At 36.7% G+C, this 24,851-nt stretch overlaps 1 protein-coding gene across 1 annotated transcript in view; it reads left to right on the forward strand.

Moving 5' to 3' along the window:
• Positions 1-153: 153 nt before the first annotated feature.
• FBXL5 (F-box and leucine rich repeat protein 5) overlaps positions 154-24,851 on the forward strand; it is a 52,975-nt gene continuing 28,277 nt past the window's right edge. Inside the window, exons 1-9 of the mRNA XM_068543198.1 lie at positions 154-330; positions 9,759-9,974; positions 12,314-12,409; positions 13,758-13,944; positions 15,896-16,078; positions 18,456-18,581; positions 21,316-21,464; positions 22,073-22,155; positions 23,035-23,760. Of these exons, the coding sequence (XP_068399299.1) occupies positions 247-330; positions 9,759-9,974; positions 12,314-12,409; positions 13,758-13,944; positions 15,896-16,078; positions 18,456-18,581; positions 21,316-21,464; positions 22,073-22,155; positions 23,035-23,760 (1,850 nt within the window). The 5' untranslated portion in view covers positions 154-246. The remainder of the gene's footprint in view (positions 331-9,758; positions 9,975-12,313; positions 12,410-13,757; positions 13,945-15,895; positions 16,079-18,455; positions 18,582-21,315; positions 21,465-22,072; positions 22,156-23,034; positions 23,761-24,851) is intronic.

Below are 24,851 nucleotides of genomic sequence, written 5' to 3' on the forward strand. Positions count from 1 at the left end.
AGGAACGAGAGTTGAGCGGGGAGGTGAAAGCGCGAGCCTCCGCCGCGCGCCCGGTCACGTGGTGCCGCAGGGACCGCATGGCGGCGACCCGCGCGCCCCCGCGTCCCGGCCGGCCGGGCAGCCCGGGCGCGCGCTCCGACGGGGCGGGCGCATGCGCAGGGGGGCGCGCCGCCTCTGCCCCGCGGCGAGGGTGTCTATGGAGAGGCGGTGGCCGCGCCTGCTGAGGCGGAGGCTGAGGCGGTGGCGATGGCGCCCTTCCCCGAAGAAGTGGACGTCTTCACCGCCCCACACTGGCGGATGAAGCAGCTGGTGGGGCTCTACTGCGACAAGGTAACGGTGTGCGGGGCCTCTGGCTCTGGGCGGCGCGGGCGGAGGGGAAGAGCGGGCCGGGTCCCTGGGCGGCCGGGCCTGCGCGGCGCCCTCAGCCCCCGGGGGCCGCGCCGGGCGAAATGCAGCCTGCGCAGCTGTCAGCTCCGTGCTCGCTGACCCGCACCTTTCGCGGGTAGTCCACGCCCCGCCCGGCTGGCGGCCTCGGACGTGCCCTCGGAGCTCGCGGCGCGGCCCCTTCCCGGCCGAGGGCCTGGCCACCCGCCGCCCTCGGGGCGGGCTCCCCGCGGCTGCGCCGGGCCTCCCGTCCCTGCCCCCTGAGGGATAGGGGCCCTTTCGCCCCTACCGATCTCTGGGGACCCCGGGCCGGCCACCTGCGGTGGCTTCCTCTCCCCCTGGCGCAGGCTGTTTGTGCAGTTGTCCGCCACCTCCCCCATCAACACTGCCCCCCGCCCTACCCCCGGCCTGTGTTGGGCCTCCCCGATTCTCTTTACGAACACCCATCCATTCTTCTGAACCTCTGGCCCGCTTTCTGGCTCAACGAGCACCTTCTCCCAACTCCTCCCTGCTCATTTTACGCCCCAGCTTTTCCCTGGTTTGATTTGGGAGAAAACTCAGGTTTCGTGGACTACGAACCAGAGAACCTTCACTCTTCTTTTGTAGTCATCTTTTTCCTTGCAACTTTATTGTCCGGAGCATTTACTAGATGTCTATTTTGTTATAAGACAGCTATTCTCTGCTGGAATTCTTTACGTGGGCTCGAATAAAAGGGCCTCGGAACAAGTTGATTTAACTGCGAGAACCTTTTTGCACTCTTAATTGGTGCAGCATAAGCTGAAAAAGCACTTTTGTGGAGATAGTTCAGGGCTTCTTGCTAATGCTTTTTTGAATCCACATTTTTGTCAAAAATTTATGTTGGGGAGAGTCCACATACGGATATTCTGAGAACTTCAGGCAATCCTGCTTCATGTAGAAATGAACCAAACAAAAAGCATTTAAAGACCTATTGCTTAAGCATGGAAATCAACTTTGATGAACTTTCAGAAATTAAATAGCACTAAGCAGAACCGCTGTTGCGAGAAAAGAGGTGTTCTTAGAGCCCAGGGAGGTGGTTGGAGGATGCCCAGTGTTCAGTGCCAGGCCACACGTAAAAAGCACCCACAACCATCTTTTCCCTCCCTCCATTTTGAAAATTAAAAATACCCGATTCAGATACAGGTTTAAATACCACAGCAGTCTAGGACAGTGGTTCTCAACCTTGTTTGCTCAGTAGACTCACCCTAAAGCTGTTAAAAATGCTGATGCTCAAGTCAGTAAAGTCAGCATCTCTGAGACTGGGACCGAGGCATCAAGTATAATTTAAAGCTCTCCAGGTGAGTCCAGTGTGCAGCCAAGGGTGAGAACACTTATCCAGGAGAAACATAATGAATGGGTAAGCCGTTAGTTAAGCTGTGTAACTCTGGAATTTAAAAAAAAAAATTTTGTTTAATTTATTTATTTTTGGCTGCATTGGGTCTTTTTGCTGCGCTCGGGCTTTCTCTGGTTGCCGCAAGCGGGGGGATACTCTTTGTTGCGGCGGCCGGGCTTCTCATTCGGTGGCTTCTCTTGTCGCGGAGAGTGGGCTCTAGGCGCGCGGGCTTCAGTAGTTGTGGCACGTGGGCTCAGTAGTTGTGGCTCGCGGGCTCTAGAGCGCAGGCTCAGTAGTTGTGGCGCATGGACCCAGCTGCTCCGCGACATGTGGAATCCTCCCTGACAAGGGCTCGAACCTGTGTACCCCACATTGGTGGGCAGATTCCTAACCACTGTGCCACCAGGGAAGCCCTAGATTTTTGAGTTAGCTTACCGTAGTGTTTTTACCTGCTCTGGCTTTGGAACTTAGTTATTCTGACAGTATCCTTTAATTGCAGGAAAGAAAAAAATGGGGAGGTTCTTTTACTTTCTCAAAACCAAAAAGGGAAAGTTAATGAGGAGTAATAGAATTTGAGGTCTTCTCTCTAGACTGGGGAGAGGTAGTCCAGGACCACCTGAAATTGTTATGGAAATTTTGGTGCATGTGTACATTTTTCTAGGAGGTTTGTGGCTTTCGTCAGGTTTCCAAATGATTGTGACCCTCCCAAAATGGTTAAGAATCACAACATTATCTAGCTACATGCTAGACTAACCACCGTATTTAAAAAATTGAAGAAGTCAGTCACTAATGTTGTGTGTCATTACCTGGTGATTGAGAACGTTAGAACAAATTTTGAAAATACAGTGCCCTTTTTAAAAACAATATTTGAGTCAAATAAGATTCTTTTTGGTAGTTAAATGTCCCCTTTTGAAATAAGTAGGAAAGCATTTTCAATTTGACATAGCAGAAGTTAAAATTATCACTAATTTTGAGTTAATTAGATGTAGTTAATGAGATTGTTGTATACATTCATCAGGAAGATTAAAAATTCCAATTTTCTGAACTGTGGATCAGAGACCAAGGTGATTTAGGGGAAAAAAAAGAACTGCATAGGAATTATACATCCGGATTTCTTCTTGATACTGATAGTTAATTGGAATCTCTCCTAGGATGCCCTTTGGGAGCTAAAGGGGAAAAAAGTATTTTATAATGGCTAGATTGTCTTAAAGGAGCATATTTTTTTTTGTTAATAAGTTTATTTATTTATTTATTTTTGGCTGTGTTGGGTCTTCGTTTCTGTGCGAGGGCTTTTTCTAGTTGCGGCGAGCGGGGGCCAGTCTTCATCGCGGTGCACGGGCCTCTCACTATCGCGGCCTCTCTTGTTGCGGAGCACAGGCTCCAGACGCGCAGGCTCAGTAGTTGTGGCTCATGGGCCCAGTTGCTCCGCGGCATGTGGGATCCTCCCAGATCAGGGCTCGAACCCGTGTCCCCTGCATTGGCAGGCAGATTCTCAACCACTGCACCACCAGGGAAGCCCAGGAGTATATGTTTTTATTCATTTGGCATCTCAACTTTTGCCTTTACCATGTTTTGCCTGTACAGACCAAGGGTATCCAGCCCAAACAGCATATACTAAAACTTTACAAAATGAGAACTAGTTTTTGTGCTTAAACGAAGAAAGATACAAAATATGTTATTTCATCGTATTCTATATGTTGACTCTGAATGCCCAGTAATTATAAAGAAGTCAGTTTTATTTTGAATATTGACTTTTCAAGTACAATATATTTTAGAAGCATCCATTTATTTATTAGCAACAACAATTATTTATGTGCTTAGACTAGTTTATTTAGAATAATTTATTCTGAAGTTGTGGGCCATTTTAAATATTGCTATATTATATCTAATTTAATGCTTTGCTCATGGGTTTCCTTTTACATTTATAAAAGGTTTTATGGAAACGTTTTTCACTGTTGTTATCCAGACAGCAGTCCTTTTAGGTACGCAAAGGCAGAGATATTTGTTTTATAGCTGGGGATTTGTAGGCCTAGATTAGTTAGACCGAGTTTACATAAGCAGTTAGTGATAGATCCAGATGGAAACCCAAGTCAGGATCATGATTCCTAGTTTAATTTTCTTCGTATAAAACCAGAGTAGTTTCTGAAAAAATTTTCTGGTGACAGTCTATTATGAAATCTTTCTGCTAATTCACTGACCTTCCAAATTAGGATGATTTTAGGCAACATTTACATTGGATCACATCCTTTTTTCCAGTTTATTCCAATTCCTCAGTTTTTCCTCTAATCCTCAAAACTTGACAACATTAATTCTGCCAGTGAGCATGGAGTTTCTACTGTCATTTGGCCCTGTAGTAGCTTGTATTGGCCATGCGAGATGTAGTTCCTATTCTTTAAGAGATTACAGTCTAACATTTGTGTTAGGGTGGAAATCCAAATGCCCGACAGTGGGAGCAAAGGGAGGTATTTGGTCAGCTCTGCATTAAAGTGTCAGGAGTGGGCTTACAGTCTCTTTGAATTCATTTCTGAGAACAAGGTAGGTGATGGTTGTAAAGATGTGCATAGTACAGAGCTTTCCAGACTTTACAATAAACCAGCTATAAAAAAATTCAAGTGGTGGAGGCTTTATGGAGTGCCCAAGTTTTTCAGGTAAGGATATTACCTGAAGTGACATCTACTTTATCATTTTATAAAGATAGGACATTTAATGAGCAAAGCCATAGGGAGAAAATAAGCTCAGAATAATTCGTATAGATTATTTTTAAAAAATTGAATGAGTATAGCTTTATGAATAATTCATTTAGTTTTCCTCGATTTTCTGTATCTCTGCATACCTGTAAAAACTGTTATTGACTGGCATTGGGAAGATTGATTTATTGGAGAGAATACGTTTTTAATTGAGAGCTAAGGAGAGGAAGGAAAAGGGAATTTAATGAGTTCTTACTACATGCTTACTTACTTTTAATCCTTACAAGAGCCATGTGAGACAAGTATTATCCCTTATTTAAAGATGAGGAAACAGGCTTAGTGGTTAAGTAACTTACCCAACTCACTCAACTAGTAATTAGGGGAGCCCGAATTTTTAACGTTTAGAATTTGTTTCCTTTCTGAAGCCCATGTTTTTTGCATTACCTTACTGGTTCTGCTATTTACTACTAGCTATAAGATTTTATGCAGAACATTTCACCTGTGGATCATACGTTTTTCTATCTGTAAGTTAGTTTGAGCAGATAGTTATTAAGGTTTCTTCCCTGAGTGTATCTCCCTCGATTAAATGAAAGCATTGTCTGGCCGAGGAGAGAAAAAGTAAAAACTTATTTGGGGTAATAGTATTTGAGTTTTTGTTATGCTGTTTTTCATATCTGTTTCTGAACTTAAAATCTAGTCTTAAAGTGACACACAACTTCAAATCAGTTTGAAGCCAGGCTGTAAGTATGATTTTAAGTTGTAGAATGTCTGAGACAGAAAATCAGTTTTTTTAAATTGTTTACATGATACTCTTTTTTCTTTTTTTATAAATTTATTTATTTATTTTTGGCTGCGTTGGGTCTTCATTGCTGCGCGCGGGCTTTCTCTAGTTGCGGCTAGTGGTGGCTTCTCTTGTTGCGGAGCAAGGGCTCTAGAGCGCAGGCTCAGTAGTTGTGGCGCACAGGCTCACTAGCTCCACCGCATGTGGGATCTTCCCGGACCAGAGCTCGAACCCGTGTCCCCTGCATTGGCAGGCAGATTCCTAACCACTGCGCCACCAGGGGAGTCCCAGAAAGTCAGTTATAAATTCTTTTTAAAATATGGGAGATACCATGTTACTGATTGTTACTACTTGTTGATTATGTGTATCCTGTTCTATGTAGGTTCCTTGTTGAATCTGCTAGGCATCAGAGGATACACGCTTATAGGTCACTTAGGAACTTTTATAATCCTACTGTAGAACAGTGTTTTTCAAAGTGTGTTCTGTGACCCATTAGTGGGTCATGGAATCGATTTTGTGGGTCAGAAATAGCATTAAAAAAATGAGGGGGCTTCCCTGGTGGTCCAGTGGTTAAGACATGGGCTTTCACTGCCGTAGACCTGGGTTCGATCCCTGGTCGGGGAACTAAGATCCCACAAGCCATGTGGTGCAGCAAAAAAAAAGAAGTGGAAAAGTAAACAATAGAGTACATCACAGATTAGGGAGGGAAATATTGTTTCCTGAAATTTGTTTGAAGTGTTTGTGATGTGTGTGTCTGGATCGTGCTGTATTTCATACTAAAGGTCATGGTTAAACATGTTTTAAAAAACACTTCTTCGGGGCAGCATTTCTCAACTGCAGCACTGTTGACGTTTTGGGCCAGACGGTTCTTTGTTGTAGGGGGCTGCTGTCCCGGGCGTTGTAGAATGTTTAGTACGTCCCTGCCGTTTACCCGCTAAGATGGCAGCAGTGCTTCTGCAGTAGTGACAATTAAAAATGCCTTTAAACCTTGTCCATTAGTTCCTGGGGGGCAAAATCGAACCCCTGGAGAGAACTAATACTTTAGAGCAAGCATTCTTTCTGACAATTTACTCTGTTGGCTCTGAAGAGATAGCTTTATGATTAGGACTAACATTGCATCTTGTGGAAGGTAAGTAGGTTTTATAGAGAGACTTGACCTCTGTTTTGTTGTCTACCAGTTGTATGGTTTTGGGTAAGTTATTTTCTCTGAGCTTCAGGGTTTTCACCTATAAAATGGGAATTATAACATCTACTTCCTAGGATTGTTGTTAAGAATTAAGTAATATCTAAAAATATTTAGTATAGTACCTAGCACGCTGTAGGCCTCAGTATGTCCCAGATATTATTAGGGTCTAGGTTTATTTTTTTTCTCAATCAAGTCTCTATGATTGAATAACTTTCTAGAGGCAAACAATTTAAAAAAATGATTCACATACACAAATTTTTAAAAGTTAAACTGTATATGCTCAGGTTATTCTTTTCACTGCTAAATTTACTGACTTTAGGTACCAGGTTAAAAACAGTTGCTCTTTTGAAGTGGAGAAAAACTGACTTGGGTAGGATAAGGACTTCTAATGATAGTTTTGTTTGGGTTAAATATAGGAATAACAGAAAAACCTAAGTAGGCTTATATATGTTGTACTCCGTGTTCTTTAAATATATTGCCTTATTAAATCATCACAAGAACTCTATTAGGTAGTTAATATTATTAGTCTTATTTTACAGATGAAGAGATTGAGTGAGGTACGTAGCAACTTAGTGACTTGATGGCAGAGATGGATTCACACCTAAGCAGTCTGGCTCCAGAGTCAGCACTTTTAACCACTCTGCGGGATTAACTCTGCATAATGGAGAGTCCTTTTGTCTAATTTGATTCTCAGTCTGTAGCATGAACTTGGTCTTTACCTTAGCTTGTTATTAAATCCGAAGGATTTTCTAATAGTCCAGTGAGACTGTATGCAAAACTTCCTGGATGTCTTTTACGATGTTATTTTCCTTATTTTCCATAACTCACGTGAAGACATTATTTAGTTTTTTGCCATCCTTTTTGTTTTTAAAGAATTTCATAGCCATTATTAATGCTTTCATTTGATTTACCTCTTATTTCTACTGACTTATTTTTAATTTTTTTTTTTTAATATAATGGCACATGATAGTATTTGCTGAGATTAGCCACTAGTGGATTTTGTTGTGATTTTGTGTGACATTTCTTAGGATAAAATCTACAACCTTGGTTTAACCAAATCCGTCCTGTCTATTATTTTTGTATGGCTCAGGAGCTAAGAATGGTTTTTACATTTTTAAGTAGTTGGAAAAAGTAAAAAGAATAATATTTTATGACATGTGAAAGTTACATAAAATTTAAATTTTAGTGTCTATAAATAAAATTTATTGGAATATGGCCACAGTCATTCATATGACTACTTTTGTGCTACAACAACTGAATTAAATAGTTGCTACAGACAGTATACCTCACAAAACTTAAGATATCTGACCCTTTCCAGAAAAAGTTGCTAACCCCTGTTGTATTGGGTTGGCCAAAAAATTCCATAATGTCTTATGGAAAAACCGGAACAAACTTTTTGGCCAACCCATAGATAATTTATTTATTGTGGTTACTGTTCATTGTCTTATTTCACTAGATTGTAAACTCTGTAAAGGCAGGGATGTCTGTTTTGTTCACTGAGGTATCCCAAGTACCAGAAACAGTGCCTGGCTTACAATAACTGCTCATTAAATATTTGAATAGGGTAAAAAAACCCCATGAATTTATAAAAATGAATGATTAATTTTCAAAGTAATGCTAGCTAATATATATTAAGCACCAGTTCATTTAAATCTCACAGCAGGGCTTCCCTGGTGGCGCAGTGGTTGAGAATCTGCCTGCCAATGCAGGGGACACGGGTTCGAGCCCTGGTCTGGGAAGATCCCACATGCCGCGGAGCAACTGGGCCCGTGAGCTACAACTACTCAGCCTGCGCGTCTGGAGCCTGTGCTCCGCAAAAAGAGAGGCCGCGACAGTGAGAGGCCCGCGCACTGCGATGAAGAGTGGCCCCCACTCGCCGCAACTAGAGAAAGCCCTCGCACAGAAACGAAGACCCAACATAGTAAAAAAAAATAAAAATAAATAAATTTATGGAAAAAAAAAACTCACAGCAATCATGTGAAGTACAGGCAGTTTTATTATTCCCATTTAACACCAAGAAGAAACTAAGACATTGAAGGAGAAAAGTAGCTTACCCAGGGTTACACAGCTGATAAATGGTAGGACTGGAACCTAATCCTAGAGAATCTGGCTCTAGGTCTGGTTTTCTGTAAATGACTCTTATACCCAATCCATCTGCTTTTTCCAGTAGATCATTGGTTAAGTTATATAGTGGAATAGTCTTGCTTTAGGAGTTTGTCTTTTCTGGTGCTTTGTCATGAGCTGACTGTTCCTGCCCAGAACAGGCAACTAAGACAACTTAGACTCTTCTCCATTTTAGGAATACTAGATCAGACTTTACAGAACAACTCTAGGAAGTATGGTGTTTGTAGCTTCTTTTTCTCCATTTACTGTCTGTTGTTTTTAACCTAATCAGATTTTCCCTCTTAAAATGAATTTTGAAACTGGAATTGACATAATAGAAGATAGATTTAATATGACAGTGGAGGTAATAGAAGGTTTGAATATTACTTTGAACTTCATCTTGAGTCAAGTTTCCCGATAATATATGTGCTTTGAACATGAGAATTTAACTTGACATTAAATGTAAAAAAATAAAATTATATCAGAATAGTCATTTTCTCTTGTTGAATAGTAGAATTAAAGAAAATGACAGTGTATATATTTCTTTATATTTTCATTGATTTTTATCTTTCCTTCAAGTGCATTTACTTTCTCATGCCCCGATATACAAGTTTTTCACATTGTATTATTGCAGTGCTTCCACTCTAGGAAGTACATGATCCTTGTATAAACTGCTGTTTTCCCCAAAAAAAAAAAAAAAAAAAAAAAAAAAGAAAATCAGTTCTTCTAAAATTATCTAATAATGTTCTAGTAGCTCAGTCAATGTTTTCTGAACAGATCAGACTCATCTTGATATTAAAGTTTAAAGAAATTATAATAGAAAGTTTTTGAATTTTTTACATTGTAAAAGTAGTATAATAGCATAAAGAACATTTGAACATAGAAAAAAGTGCATCACATTATCCTAACACAGCTCTTTTAATGTTTACATGTAACTTTATGGAGTATCTGTATTTAGTATGTGCACAGAGTAATGGAATTTTAGGTTTCGAGGGAGTCTGGTTTAATCTCTTTTATTTAAAGAAACTGTGTTTTGTTGGTGCATACATCCTTTCCTTCAGAATTCAAACCAACATCTTCCTGGCCTGGGGCACTTCTTATTATACCATTATAACTTGTTTTTTATGAATTTCCTTTCCTACTTTAACAAAGTATAAGGGAAGTATTTTGATATGTACAAAACTAAATAGGAATGCATTTGAGTATTTCCTATTGGTGCATATTTGCATGTATTTATTATGCCTTTCTTTTTAAATTTTTATTCAGCTTTCTAAAACCAACTTTTCCAACAACAATGATTTCCGTGCTCTTCTGCAGTCTCTGTATGCTACTTTTAAGGAGTTCAAAATGCATGAGCAGATTGAAAATGAATACATTATTGGTTTGCTTCAACAACGCAGCCAGACCATTTATAATGTGCATTCTGACAATAAACTCTCTGAGATGCTTAGCCTCTTTGAAAAGGGTCTGAAGAATGTTAAGGTGAGTTGCAAAAATGGATATTTATCACAGCTTGTGCCATCTTCTGATATGTCATTGGCAAAACTTGTTAGCATTTTATAGTAAATGATGTTACTATAGTATAGTAAATGTATGTTAAAGAAAAACAAATTACTCTGACACTTGTTAAAGATGGTAAGCAAGACTTTATTCAAGGGATTACTGCAGTGGGGTTTTGCAGTCGGGGAGAGAGATTGGGCTGAATTCTTACAGCCAGGGAGCAGGGGTGAGGGTCAGGAAAATTACTAAGAGGAAACATCAAGGCTGGGAGATTCTTGCTAGACTGACTCTTGCTTCCTTTTGCTGAAGGCAGACCAAGGTGACAAGATATTGAGGGTGGATAGATATTGAGGGTTATCAAATGCCAAGGGTGGTAGTGGTGGGGTTGATAGACTGATTCAGGATGATTTTGGTAAAACTGGACTAAGTGGGCCAAGGACAGAGCTCAAGGTCAGGGCCTGGCTGAGAAGACTCAGTGGAGCCTGACTCAGGTTTGATGAGAATCTTTATCAGTTACCTCTTTGTTACTATATGTAAAATTCTATCATGAATGCTGCTCTCCAAATCTTAAAGGTGTTTTTGTAAGTTGAAATTTCAATTACTGTAAAAATTTTACTTTCTGATAACATTTGCTGAACTCTTAAAAGAAATCTGTAATAAATGCAGTTACTGGTGACTAAAGGTAGAATTGTTACTTAGAATGAACAGGGCCATGTGGTGGTTACAAAGAATAATTTTTAATTGTATGACCTAAAATTAAAGATATTTTTGGGTGTAGTTTAGGATAATGGTGTAGAGAAATTTCCCTATTAATTATATTTACGTATTATAGGAAATTTGATCTTCATTTGTCCCCCTTTTGGCTTGGTGAAACATAGACTTAAGTTGTAACTCTGTCAAACCACCATGCACCTTTCATTGATAGATTTGTGTTCTAGAAAGACTGTTCTTAAGCAGGGAAGAGGATGGATTGAAGGGAAAAAAAAGACTCAAGCAGGAAGATTGTTATAAAAAATTATTGTAGTAGTCTCTAGAAGAATACACAGTAGCTATTTGGTGGGGAGGTAGGAGATTGGGTAGGGATAGGGTACTGGGAGGGAAGATGGTATAGGAAGATTTATTTTTTATTGAATACTCCTTTGTACTGTTTGAATTTTATATCATGTTCATGTATTACCTATGCAATAAAATGATTAAGATCAGAACTGAAGTAGTGACTAGTGGAGACAGAAGGGAAGGGACAGACTTGAGAGTAGTGTAGGACCTAAAATTGATAGAAGGTAGTGCTTGCATATACAGGAAGGAGGAAAGGAGAAAGAGAAAGGAAATAAGAGTGAGAATTGAGCTTGACTTTCTAGGGAATATAGAAGAGGCTAAAAAGATCCATTATGGGCAGGTTGGGTTTGAACTGCTTGTGCAGTCCAGGTGGGCATTTATAAGTAGGAGGCGGCATTAGTTGGGCTTCAAGGTTGGAAGGGTAATTTGGTTTGGAAAAGCAAATTTGATAATTATCAGCATGTAAGTAGAAATGGAAGCCACTTGGGCATGCTTAAGGAAAATGTGTAAAATCCTAAGAGAATAGGACATTGGATAGACTATTGGGAAGCAGTTTAATAAATTAGTTCAAAAAGGAGGAGACTAGAGAGGACTCAGCAGGGTTATGATATTCCCACATTTTAAAAGTTTCATTATTTTGTAAATTTTCCACTTGTACTAAGTTGAGAGGGCTGATACAGAAGTGATGGATAAGTTACAGGGAGATGTGACCATAGCTCATATGGGGAAGAACTTTTTAGCTGTTGTGCAGAGTTAGAATGATTTACCTCAAGGTACAGTGAGCTCCTTGCCTTTAGAAATGTATATGGTCTTCTTCAGGATAATGTAGCAGGTATTCTGAATTGTTTAGTAGAGGATACACTAGATGACCTTAAAGGGATTCTGTAATGATATAGTCCAACAGGCTCTTGTGAACTGCTCAGAGGTATATTATTAGGAAAACGGACACATTGAAATTGTATAAATATATGCATTAGAAATCAGTAGAAGTTTTGAGCAAATACTTGCTATTTTTAGACTTTTTATGACATTTTTAAAAAGAAGTATGAGATCACATTACTAAAGGAATTCAAGGTTCTTTTAAGAGATGTTTTGAGGCCATCTTTTATGCTTAGAAAAGTACAGAGACCATTTTGCTATTTGTTAGTCTAATTTTTTACCCTGACGTTTCAAGTTACATTTCACACTGACTTTCTAGGATCAGATACAGTATAAATTACGAAGCACAATTTTTATAGAATACAGTTTTTTTTGTTTGTTTCTAGAATGAATATGAGCAGTTAAATTATGCAAAACAGCTGAAAGAGAGACTGGAGGCTTTTACAAGAGATTTTCTTCCTCACATGAAAGAGGAAGAGGAGGTAAGCATAATTTTTCCTCTTTGTGATTTTGCTTTATAAAATTGGAGAAATGTTATTTTTCCTTTGAGTCTTCAAAATAATACATAGGAAGATGAACCTCTAGATCATTTTAGAAAATGAAGAAAAACCCAAGGAAAAAAAGCATTAATTTTGTTTCCTTAGAGAGTTTGTTGCTTTTCATTGACTGAGTGATTGATTTAATTCATTTACTCAAAAAATATTTATTGTCTTATTTATTATGTGGATGGCACTGTATTGAATGTTAACTTTTTATGGTACCCTAATGTCTTTTCTGAACCTTTAGAAGATTCTTTAAACTTTTTAATGTTTTCTGTATTTCCATTCTAAGTTTAAAGAATTTTTAGTGTTCTTTTTTTAGTAGTGGATTTTAGTAATTAAATGGTGGTGTTAAACTTATCAGTCTTATGCCTAGTGCACATGTATTAGGATATCCCTGAATGGATGAGCAAAACATTTTCTCATTCTCTTTCTCTAAAGTGGGATGAGTATCAGGGTAAGGAATAGAGAAAATATTTTATGAGGAACTGGATTCTTGTTCAGCTGTAAATCAGTTATTATAGTGATTCTCACTATAAAAAGGCTTCACCTTATAATCAGATGGCCATTTAAAAAAATCTACTTTTAAGCCCTTTCCAGACCAATTAAATCAGGTGGGAGATAGATATTGACATGGATATATTTTAAAGGTTCCCCAAGTCATTGTAATATGCAACCAGCATTGAAACCACTGAGTTACTAGAGCAGTGTTTCTTAACCTGTGATGCACATCAAAATTATCTATGGAACAAAGAAAAAAAAAAAGCCCTTGGCTCCACCTCTAAAGATTCTAATTCTGTCAGTTGGAAGTTGGGACTAAGCATCTGTTTCAAAGAAGAAATCTCCTAGATAATATTGAATAGTTGAAGGTATCAGTAGAGCTCTGACTTTTATGGTTGGCAGTACACTGGGTACGGTTCTCATATGATTTAGAGGCCCTGTTTGGGTAGAGGTCAGTTGTTGTAGTAGCAGAAAGCAGTTACCTGACCTAAATGTCTCACCATAGGAGAGTGATTTAGTGTATGATAAGCTCTGTACAGGAGGACCTCCTGGTTTGGATGCTTTTAAATTGTTTCGAGATTGACTGGAGAAGCCATAGGAAGAAGGATCTTGGTGGTGGTATTCTTCTTTGCAATTTTTGGGTAAACTAACTTGGTGGTAACAACTAAATTTTTATGTTTTCCAAATATGTGGTCATAATACTACACTTGAGCCATTAATACTTTAAAAGATGTAGAGTAAAACAAAACTAATTAAGCATATTTCCTTATGAGTATTTTGTTTAATTTAGGTTTTTCAGCCCATGTTAATGGAATATTTTACCTATGAAGAGCTTAAAGATATTAAAAAGAAAGTGATTGCTCAACACTGCTCTCAGAAGGATACTGCAGAACTCCTTAGAGGTCTGAGCCTATGGAATCAAGCTGAGGAGCGGCAGAAGTTTTTTAAATATTCTGTGGATGAAAAGTCAGATAAAGGTGAGAGTCATATGTTTAGGTAGCTAGCGATTTATTCGTTCCAAGGCCATTTACTTCTTGTTGATATGACCTTTATATTTTGTTTGAAGAATAATTTAGGCCATCTGTTTTCAAGTATAGTAAATTTAATTGAGGACAGTAGTTTCTATCTTAGAATTTAGTATTGTCTATGGTAATTTAACAGCTCATATACTTGGGCCATGTGCAGTATAGTGTTTCTTGAAGGAGTTTCTATCTATATAATAATAATGATTATTTTGATTAGTGAGAATAACTATCAATATTATTTATATATAAATATATAATGATAATTTAATAATAATATTTTATTATTAATAATAATTATTATTTTGGCCAATCAAAATTATTGAAAACTACCATATACAGAGCACTTTTGCAGTGTCATCCAATCTTCTGAGCTCCACTGACCATAGTGGCTGTTTTTATCCTTCCTTGTTATTTCTTTTTTTTAAAAAATCAGTTTTCAAAATCATGTAATGCTTATAGTTTTATCTCGACCCTTTCTCATTCTCTTAGCTTATATCCAGGAATACACAGGGGAGTGAGTATGGGAGGCATAGTTTTTCTATGTATAGTCACTTTGAGAAAACAAATGACAAATGTAAATAAAATATCTCTGCTTTTTTATTGATAGACTATTTCCTCATTTTTATTCTTTCTTTTGTTTGATAGCTTTGCCTTTTAAAACATCATTAAATAAAATTATTGGCATCCTGAGGCTAGTAAAAATTCCTTTGCTTTTGCTAGATGAGAAATAGCAATGACATTCCTGTTAAAATTGCTTGAAAGTATTTGAAATTGGTCCTTTTTTCTTATTTTTATTTAATAAAGTAGGTGAGATGCATGTTGGAACAAAATTGTTTTTATAGGTTAAGCTATAATTAAACCCATAACGCTTGTGTGCTTCACTCTGAAATGCAGCTTGTGCTTTAGACATCAAGTCAGGACCTGTTGTATCTGGTTTAATTTTAATTATAACATGGGACTTAAAGGCGTCACACTTACTATATTGAATTTTTCCACTCCTTCAAAGTAAATTATAGCTGTATTATGTTTAAAATATTTGCCATTTGTAAAGGGTTAGGTTAAAGTAATTGGATCATAGCATTTCTATATTTAAGTTGCTTTGTGAAGACAAATCAAATATATAAGGTACTCAGATTCTTTTTAGTACATTAATGATGAAACTTTTATATTTTATATTCTTTATTGTGCACCTCATTTGCAGTTTTCCTTTGGAAAGTTGCTACTGAAATAACCCATTATAGGAAATTGGATATCCAATGACTGTTTTCTATAATAGCTGCTAACAAAAGATTCCTGATAAATGTATACCAGCATTAGAAATATTTACATTATATTGTCTCAACTGGCTCATAAATAGGATAAGGTTGAGGCACCTAAAGGTTATAGAGGTCAGATTTCAGAGTTCTTACATGAAACGTGAAAATCAAAGAGGGAACACAAGGAAGATGCTGACTGGAGTTGTAATGCATGAATGGAAAACATTGTGAGATTTGTGTGCATCATTAAAAATGCCCTGGATTTCTCATTATCTGACCGACTCTACACTTGCTGACTTAAAGCTGTATAACCTGTTGGGTTCCTTTTTCAAATGATGCTTCTTATGCTACAAAGTGAGTATTGTTTTTTCTGCGACGCCTTTGTAAGAGGAAGTAAATCCTGTGTTCATTATTGTAGCTCCCACTGATGAAGTATGATTTGGACCACGATAGTTTAACCCTACAGGTTCTTAACAAGTTTAACATCTCCATGTTACCTCTAATCCATGTTATTTCCTTTTCACATCTTGCAAGCAGGAAGGAGTGGACTTTAGGCACTGGATTTTATTTATAGAAATGTGATTGTAATTTCTTACTGCATTTGCTCTTATAGCCTTTAATGTTAAAGGTTTTCTTTTTTATTTCAGAAGCGGAAGTGTCAGAACAATCCACAGGTATAGCTCATCTTCCTCCTGAGGTAATGCTGTCAATTTTCAGTTATCTTAATCCTCAAGAATTATGTCGATGCAGTCAAGTAAGCACTAAATGGTCTCAGCTGGCAAAAACTGGATCACTTTGGAAACATCTTTACCCTGTTCATTGGGCCAGAGGTAGGTAAATGGGATGCTTAGTTTGTTTTAAAAATATTTCAATCTATTTTTTTTTTTTTTTTTAGGTATATACTCATAGACATTAATAAGCAAGGCCAGGGAGGGAAACTCTGAAAGGTTGACTAAAAATAGGTTTCATAGTTAGATTATATGTCTTTGTATACATTTTTTAAAAGCTAACAATTCTGAAGTATTCATGAGTGAATTACGCGATGTGTGCAATTTCCTTTCAAATAATTAGGAAAAAATAGTTGGGGATGGAATGAAAAATAACTGGCAAAATGTTGATAATTTTTTATTTTAAATAAATTTATTTTATTTTATTTATTTTTGGCTGTGTTGGGTCTTCGTTGCTGCTTGCGGACTTTCTCTAGTTGTGGCAAACAAGGGCTACTCTTCATTGTGGTGCATGGGCTTCTCATTGCAGTGGCTTCTGTTGTTGTGGAGCATGGGCTCTAGGCGCACGGGCTTCAGTAGTTGTGGCTTGCGGGCTCTAGAGCACAGGCTCAGTAGTTGTGGCGCACGGGCTTAGTTGCTCCATGGCATGTGGGATCTTCCCGGACCAGGGCTCGAACCCGTGTCCCCTGCATTGGCAGGCAGATTCTTAACCACTGTGCCACCAGGGAAGCCCCGATAATTGTTGAAGATAGGTGATGAGTACATAGGTGTTCATTATGCTACTTGTTTAATGCTGCTTATTCCTACTTTTGACTATATTTGTAATTTTGCATAACAAAACGTTAAAAATAAAATTAATAGGTTGTCAGAACAGCTTTAAATAATTAGATGAGTATTTTAAAAATACAAAATAAATTAGTTCTATAAAATTTAAAGATGAGGCACTGTTACGTTTCCCTTTTGATGGTAGCTCAAGATAACTGAATGTATTTTTGTCTTTAGCATATTTTTTTGTGATTAATAATGCCTCATTCTATAAATTACAATTTCATATTAGTTAATTTCATTGTGGTAAGTTAGTTTTACATGTGAACAATTAAAGAAAATTTTGCTTTCATGAGCATATAATGCAGTCATGGGATAAATACAACTAATATGGCATATATTCTGTCACTGAATTAAAACAGTTTTTCTAGGTGAGTACCTCAAATTTCACATTAATTTTTTTTAGTTTTTTATAATTTGTCACTTTGACATGGAAATATATACTTTTTACATAATTAAAGTATGAGTCTGATTTAAAAATTGTTTTATTTTTTATATCAATATGTAGCACTTTTAAATAAGCTTTTGTTAGATATATAATATTTTTTGCATGAAGCTATTTGGAGTATTGGGTAGACTTATATGATCCAAATGATTAGAATTATTTTTATGCGGAATAATTTTTCTTATTGTAGGATAATATATTAAGTGAAAAGTCAGATAAGGCAAGTATGGATATATCACATACTTTTTTATTAGCTGTATTTTTGATTATGAAGAATTACTTATTAGGTAGTAATACGTAATTAGGTACTGTTTGATATGAAGATCAAATATGATAATGCTATGCTAGATTTGTGTGAAATTAACCAGATATTAAATATGCTGCTTTTTTTTTCTGTTTTTAATATGCTTAAACAAAAAGTTCCAATAAAAATGGTTTTAATTTAATTTATTTATGGTATTTGTTTCCTGTGATTCTTGATCACAATTGATTTGACCCCCTGCAGGGGATGTTTTGAAATGCCTGTGGAGGCATTTTTGTCCCATTTTGGAGTATTACACTGGCATCCAGGGGGTAGAGGCCAGGGTTACTGCTAAACACCCTGCAATGCACAGGGAAGCACTCCACAACAAAGAATTACCCAGCCCAGAATATCAATGGTGTTAAGGTTGAGGAGCCCTCACTTAGATGTAATGTTAGGAATTCAGTAAAGTAATTCTGCATTGTCTTGCACTTCACAATCATGTAATTTAATTGCAGCGTATTCTCCAGGATCTTTAAATTTATGGTTTAACTTTACCTTAATCTTTCCCTTTTTCTGTTCCCACCTACTTCTGAATTGCTAATTCACTACTGAGCAGAAAGTCTTGCTTCCTTTCGTTTATTAGCAATTGTCTTAATGGGGGTATTGCTGGAGCCAGTGTGAAGCCACAGTAGGGAAAAAGGTTAGGTTGTTTTCAGTGATTTATGAAATTTCATGTTAAGACTGTTGATAATTATTCTTCATAGTTTTTTGGTATGTCTGAAATTGAATTCTGTGCTTATTTAAATGTAATTTTTTAAACCACAATTGTTTCTAACAATAGATGGCTCATTGTGTATGGCTCACATATTTTTTGTGTGCAGACATTTTTGTTATAAATAGGTTATTTTTTTGTAATGGTAGCCAATCTAATCTTATTTTGTTCCTTTTGTTTATTTGTTGAGTAGGTGACTGGTATAGTGGTCCTGCAACTGAACTTGATACTGAACCTGACGAGGAATGGGTGAAAAATAGAAAAGATGAAAGTCGTGCTTTTCAGGAGTGGGATGAAGATGCCGATATAGATGAATCTGGTAAGCTATGTCTGGAATTAAAATTGTTACATGGTGCTTTAATAATTACTGTTACATTTAACAAGTACTTAGGTGCTAGGATTTATGTATTTTGTGTTTTCTAAAAAAACTGGTGTTTTTAAGCCTACTACTTTTTAAACTTTCACGGAATAGTAAGCATATTTAAAATTCTGTTTAAAGTAATTTTTAAATGTATATAGGCTTGTTTCCCATATGTTTTTATATTTATTTAAACACTTTAAAAAAATCAGAAAATGATGGCTGTTTTCCTTATTGAAATAATATACATTCATTATAGTGCCATGCAGTTTACAGTGTGTTTTTAGGGCCACTTTATTTGATCAGCTCAGTAGTATATATTGAGTCGTCTGTGGCCCAGAGGAAGGAGCATAAAGCTGTTGAACCTGTTTATTAATTTGTACACAGTCATGCCACTTGCCTCACATGGTGGTTATAGAATTAAGAAGTAATATATATGAAAATTCTTTGTAAACAGTAAGGGATTATATAAACTAGTGTAGCTATTCATTAAGCACCGTGGGAGAATTCAAGGGTGACGAAGACTTTATCCCTACCCTCAAAGAACTCACAAACAAGAGAATTTAGAATACATGATTCTTAATCAAGGTACGTATTGGAAAATGCTGTAATAGAGGTGCAGAAAGATGCTCTTTGGGAATATGGAGGAGAAAGACACAAATTCTATCTTAGATGTTACTTTAGATAATGATTATTAAAAGATGATGAAAATAGTAAAAAAAAAAATTAATAAGATATTCTTCAACTTCATAAAACTGAACCTGTAGGAATTTTTTATTTAGAAGTTGCCCACTTATAGTAAGCTGGTCTGGCAAAAGAACTAAACTTGTGGAAAGTAAGGAATATAAATACAAAGATTATTGTTTTAGCAGCAAGTTTATTTTTATGAAATGAAGGTGCAAAACACCTTGGTATAGTTTTAAATGTTTGGAAGGTGTCATATAAGGAAGAGGTCTATTCCAGTTAGATTTGGTGATTTGCTTATCCTGTGGCAGGCACTTTCTGGGCATGAGGTTAATAATGAACAAAATGGAAAAAAAAAAATCCTTGGCTTTGTTTAGCTTAAAATTTGGAGGGGGAGCAGGCAGGCAGTAAACACAGGCAAAATATATACTGTATTAGATAGTGTTAAGTGCTGTGGAGAAAAATAAAGGAAAAACGTGCCAGGAAGAGAGGTAAGAAGTTACCATTTTCAATAGATTGAGTAGTTAAGGTCCCTTGAGAAATTTGAGCAAAGACCTCAAGGAGTTAAGGTCTTTACTCAGACGTCACCTTAGGGAAGACTTGATTTATCCATTCTAAAAAATCAATTCATAATACCTGTGTTGAGTTTTAAAGGCTTTATCAAATTTAATGTGTTTATCTCAGCACTTAAAGATAGAGAAAGAGACGGCTGTTGTTTTCTTTCATATTGAGAGGGAAAGGTTAAGGTTATAGTGATGGAGCCTTTCTAAGGTCATATATCTGTTTAGCTGTTTAGTGTATCTAAGAGTAAACTTTGGATCTGTCATCTATGTTAGTGCTTTTTCAGCTTAGCTGTCTTTACTAGTCTTGTAGAGAAGTTATTATTCTTCATAGGATGTTTAGTTTTCTTTTTTTTAGGATTTCACAGTAAACAGTACACATTTAGATAGAGCCACAGAAACAAAAGAATCATTTGGAAATAAAATTGTAGTAGAATAAATAGGGTTCACTAAAAGTCACTTTTACCCCTATATTTCACATAAATGTCTAACTAAAGGAGGAATTTAGAATAATATCTGTAAACATGGAAACAGTCAAAAATTCAGAATTATTGTTTCTATTTATATTCCTTTTGTCAGCTACACTCAGTTTTGTTTTAAATGAGACTTCCTCAGCTTATCCTGTTAAACTGTTTTATGTTTGGAGACATTTGAGTTAGGTCTTCAGGTAAGCAAAAAAGCAATAGGATCCTGAGAAAGGTGATAAAATTATTAGTTCATTCTTTTTGGTGTAGTGTGTTTTTTTTCCTTATATCAGATTGGAGTTTGTAGGGTTTTTTTTTTTTTTTTTTTTTTTTTTACTTGTTGTTACAGTAGTGCATCCTGTTGTACACATCTAAACTCTGCAGAAGTTATTAAGCAGAAAACAAAAGCCATGCTCATTTTTAATTTCTTAAAAATTCTAAGGTACTTTTCTTTGCTTGATTCATTATGACCAGCCTAACTTAATTGTTTCAAATCTCTTCTAGCTCTGTGTCCCTTTTATTGATATTTATGCAAAATAATGACTGACACTTTTTATCATTTTTATTATGGTTCATTTTCTTCTTGATATCCTCTATTCTCTTGAAGAACTTATACTATTCTTCAAGTAGTAAAAGGTTTTTCCAAAAGTTTTTCAGTGCCTGAAACTGGAATTATTTTTATCTTCCCTCTGCTAATTAGCTTGAGAAGAAAATTACCTTCAACCTTGAAGCATGTTAAAAAATTCTTCCTTTCATTCCCATTTAAACCTTTTTTTTTTTTTCTTTTGTCTCTTTTTAGTTGACGTCAGACCTGTTAAATATTAAGTCCTGGCAAATGAGAACTTGTCCATTTAATTTGCTTTGCATATATAGGGGAGTTTAAAAGGAGAGCAAAAAGTATTTCGTATTTAATGATTTGGTGATTCCTTGAGTAGCCTAATCATAATTAGTGTATCAAGTTCTTAGACTTTTGAATTCATTTTACAGAAGAGTCTGCAGAGGAATTGATTGCCATCAGCATTGCACAAATGGAAAAACGTTTACTCCATGGCTTAATTCATAATGTTCTACCATATGTTGGTACTTCTGTAAAAACTTTAGTATTAGCGTACAGCTGTGCAGTTTCCAGCAAAATGGTATGTATAAATTAGCACTAGTTTGGGTATTAAGAAAAAGTAGCAATGATCTACATTTTGTTTGCTTATTCCTGAGTTTAATTAAAAAAAAATAACAGTTTACCCATGAGTGTACCTTCCCATGGGTAGGCATACACTGCTAATTTTCATCTTTTTTCATTTCAGTTCTCATAGTAATCTTTGTACATAGATATCATTGTCTATACATTATAGAAAAGGAAACATAGACTGAGAGGTTAAACAGTTTATTTAGTTTCACAGATGTTAAGTGATCAAGCCCAGTTTTATGTGATTCTTTATAATGTGTAAGACATGGTAAGATGGGCAGGTGAAATTAAATCACAGTTTTATAAAAGACTATCTTGTGATGTCCTACATTAGAATCTCCTTGGGTATTCCTTAAGAATGTAAATTTCCTGGGTCTAATCTTAGAATTACTAAAATAGATTTTCTGGGGTTTCGTCACAATATATATTTGTAAGGCAGAATTGAAGTGCTTTTTACATGCAGAAAAGTGTGAGAACCACTGGAAATATTACACTAAAAGTTATGTCTCTAACCTAACTAAATTCTGCAGGTCTTCACAGTGACTTTTTTTTCCCTCTTAGGTTAGGCAGATTTTAGAGCTTTGTCCTAACTTGGAGCATTTGGATCTTACCCAAACTGACATTTCAGATTCTGCATTTGACAGGTTAGTTCTTTTTGAATATATAAATTTAATGATTTCTTAACTGTGAATCAGTAGAATTGTTCTGTAGTTTTTCATTTACATAATTGCAGTTTAATCATACCCTTACTTTCTACTATCGGATTTTGGTCATGTTGTGGTAATAGCACCCTCCAATTCTTTGCTCTTGTCCTTAGGTCCCAACTGATTCAAAACTTACATATGTGTCATCTTTATAATCTTGTACTGTGCCTAGGCTTTTGAGCCTTGCTGTGTAACCATGTAGCTTGGTACTGTGTTTTAAAGAAGTTTTCATTTTCTGTTGGGCTCCCAGTACCATTTGGCAAAGCTCCCTCTTCATAGTTATTCTACAATTCTAACACTTTCTTCACGCTACCCTCAGGTTTTATTTCCTTGGATGCTGCTACTTTCCTTCTTAGTCTACCTCGCCCTGCTGTTTCCCACCCTAGCATTTATATCAGCACCTCTTTTCCTATTTCAGAGGGAGAAATGTATTCTTCCCTGGCTAAGGCTAATTCTCTACCAATTCCTAGAGCTTGTTCTTCTGGATCTTTCTCCTCTAATTATTATTTTCTTTCTTTCATGTGTGTACAGCCTTTCCTCTATTGGTTATTTTCAGGATGAAAAACAGTCTCTCCCTTCCATACCCTTCTCCTTTCCTACTCTTCTTTTGGGGTAGCAATACTCTTAGTTCCTAATTACTCTTATTGTCTTTTCATATTCCTAGCATTTAAAGTAGTGGCTAACAACAGATATTCAGTAAATGATTGATTATATTAGATTTAAAATCTTTCTTGTAGTTTCCATTTACTTACGTATAATCAAATGCTTTTGAAGAATTTAACAATATCCACTAATAGTCTTGTTACCTCTTAATTACAGTTGGTCTTGGCTTGGTTGCTGCCAGAGTCTTCGGCATCTTGATCTGTCTGGATGTGAAAAAATCACAGATGTGGCTCTAGAGAAGATTTCTAGAGCTCTTGGAATTTTGACATCTCATCAGAGTGGCCTTTTGAAAACTTCAGCAAGCAAAATTACTTCGACTACCTGGAAAAATAAAGACATTACCATGCAGTCCACCAAGCAGTATGCTTGTTTGCACGATATAACTAACAAGGGCATCGGAGAAGAAATAGATAATGAACACCCCTGGACTAAACCTATTTCTTCTGAAAATTTCACTTCTCCTTATGTGTGGATGTTAGATGCTGAAGATTTGGCTGATATTGAAGATGCTGTAGAATGGAGACATAGAAATGTTGAAAGTCTGTGTGTAATGGAAGCAGCATCCAACTTTAGTTGTTCCTCCTCCGGTTGTTACAGTAAGGATATTGTTGGACTAAGGACTAGTGTCTGTTGGCAGCAGCATTGTGCTTCTCCAGCCTTCACGTATTGTGGTCATTCATTTTGTTGTACAGGAACGGCTTTAAGAACTATGTCAGCACTCCCAGAGTCTTCTGCATTGTGTAGAAAAGCATCAAGGACTAGATTGCTTAGGGGAACAGACTTAATTTACTCTGGGAGTGAAAAAACTGATCAAGAGACTGGGCGTGTACTTCTGTTTCTCAGTCTGTCCGGATGTTATCAGATCACAGACCATGGTCTCAGGTAAGTAATCTGTTGCAGAGTATTAGGAAATGGACATGTTCTCATTCTCAAATGGAGTGGAAAATTTTGAATCTAAGTCATTCCTTTCAGCTGACTTATTTAACCGAAAGAGTTAACCACTTCAAAGAGTTGTCCTACTTCAAAATTTTGGAACGATACAACTTCAGCATGAAGTTTCAGTCAGTTCAATTCCTTTGTAATGTGGAAGACCATAAATTTAAAAGTTTAATAAATACTTACAACACAATAAATACATGCAACACATTTTCTAAGGTGCTTTAGTGGATGTAAAGATGAATAAGATACAGTTTTTACCCTCTAGGACTTGTAACAGAGAAGAAAATATGTATACTATATTCTGTGTATTAGTTGTGTACCTCCTTTAAGGGATGTTGAATTAAAGATTCTATGGGGATCAAAGGAGAGAGAGAGAGACTTCTCATCCAGTTGCAGCAAATGATCAGAAAATGTTATGAAGAGGGACTTTCCTGGTGGTCCAGTGGTTAAGACTTCGCCTTCTGTTGCAGGGGGTGTGGGTTCGATCTCTGGTCGGGGAGCTGAGATCCCACATGCCTCGTGGCCAAAAAAACCTAAATGTAAAACAGTAGCAATATTGTAACAAATTCAATAAAGACTTTAAAAATGGTCCACATCAAAAAAAAATTTTTTAATCTTTAAAAAAAAAAAGATAAAATAAAATGTAATGAAGAGGTGGCCCTTAATTGAACCTTGAAGATAGACGAAGGATTTTGATAGGTGGCAGAGGGAGAAGAGACCATTCCAAGCAGTAGGGATCATTTGAGCCCACAGTAAAGCACTGTTTAACTGTTGTTAGGGTATTTTGTTGTTATGGTTGTTCTCAGCGTTAATAATTGTTTGATTATCTGTGACATGAGCCTTCAGAAATTGATTTTATGTTTTCTCTTTTACCCTGTAATAGACTTGAATTTTACTAGGGCTCCTTAATAATGGAGTGTCAGGCATGTTAAACAATGAAAATTCATCCAGCATAAAGCCTGTTACCCCTCTTGTCTTTTAAGTATGATCTTTAGCAGATTTAATTGAACTCAGTGGGGATGTTCAGAGGAGTA

Source organism: Eschrichtius robustus, chromosome 4 (assembly GCF_028021215.1).
Source record: "Eschrichtius robustus isolate mEscRob2 chromosome 4, mEscRob2.pri, whole genome shotgun sequence".
In the NCBI taxonomy this organism is placed as follows: domain Eukaryota; kingdom Metazoa; phylum Chordata; class Mammalia; order Artiodactyla; family Eschrichtiidae; genus Eschrichtius; species Eschrichtius robustus.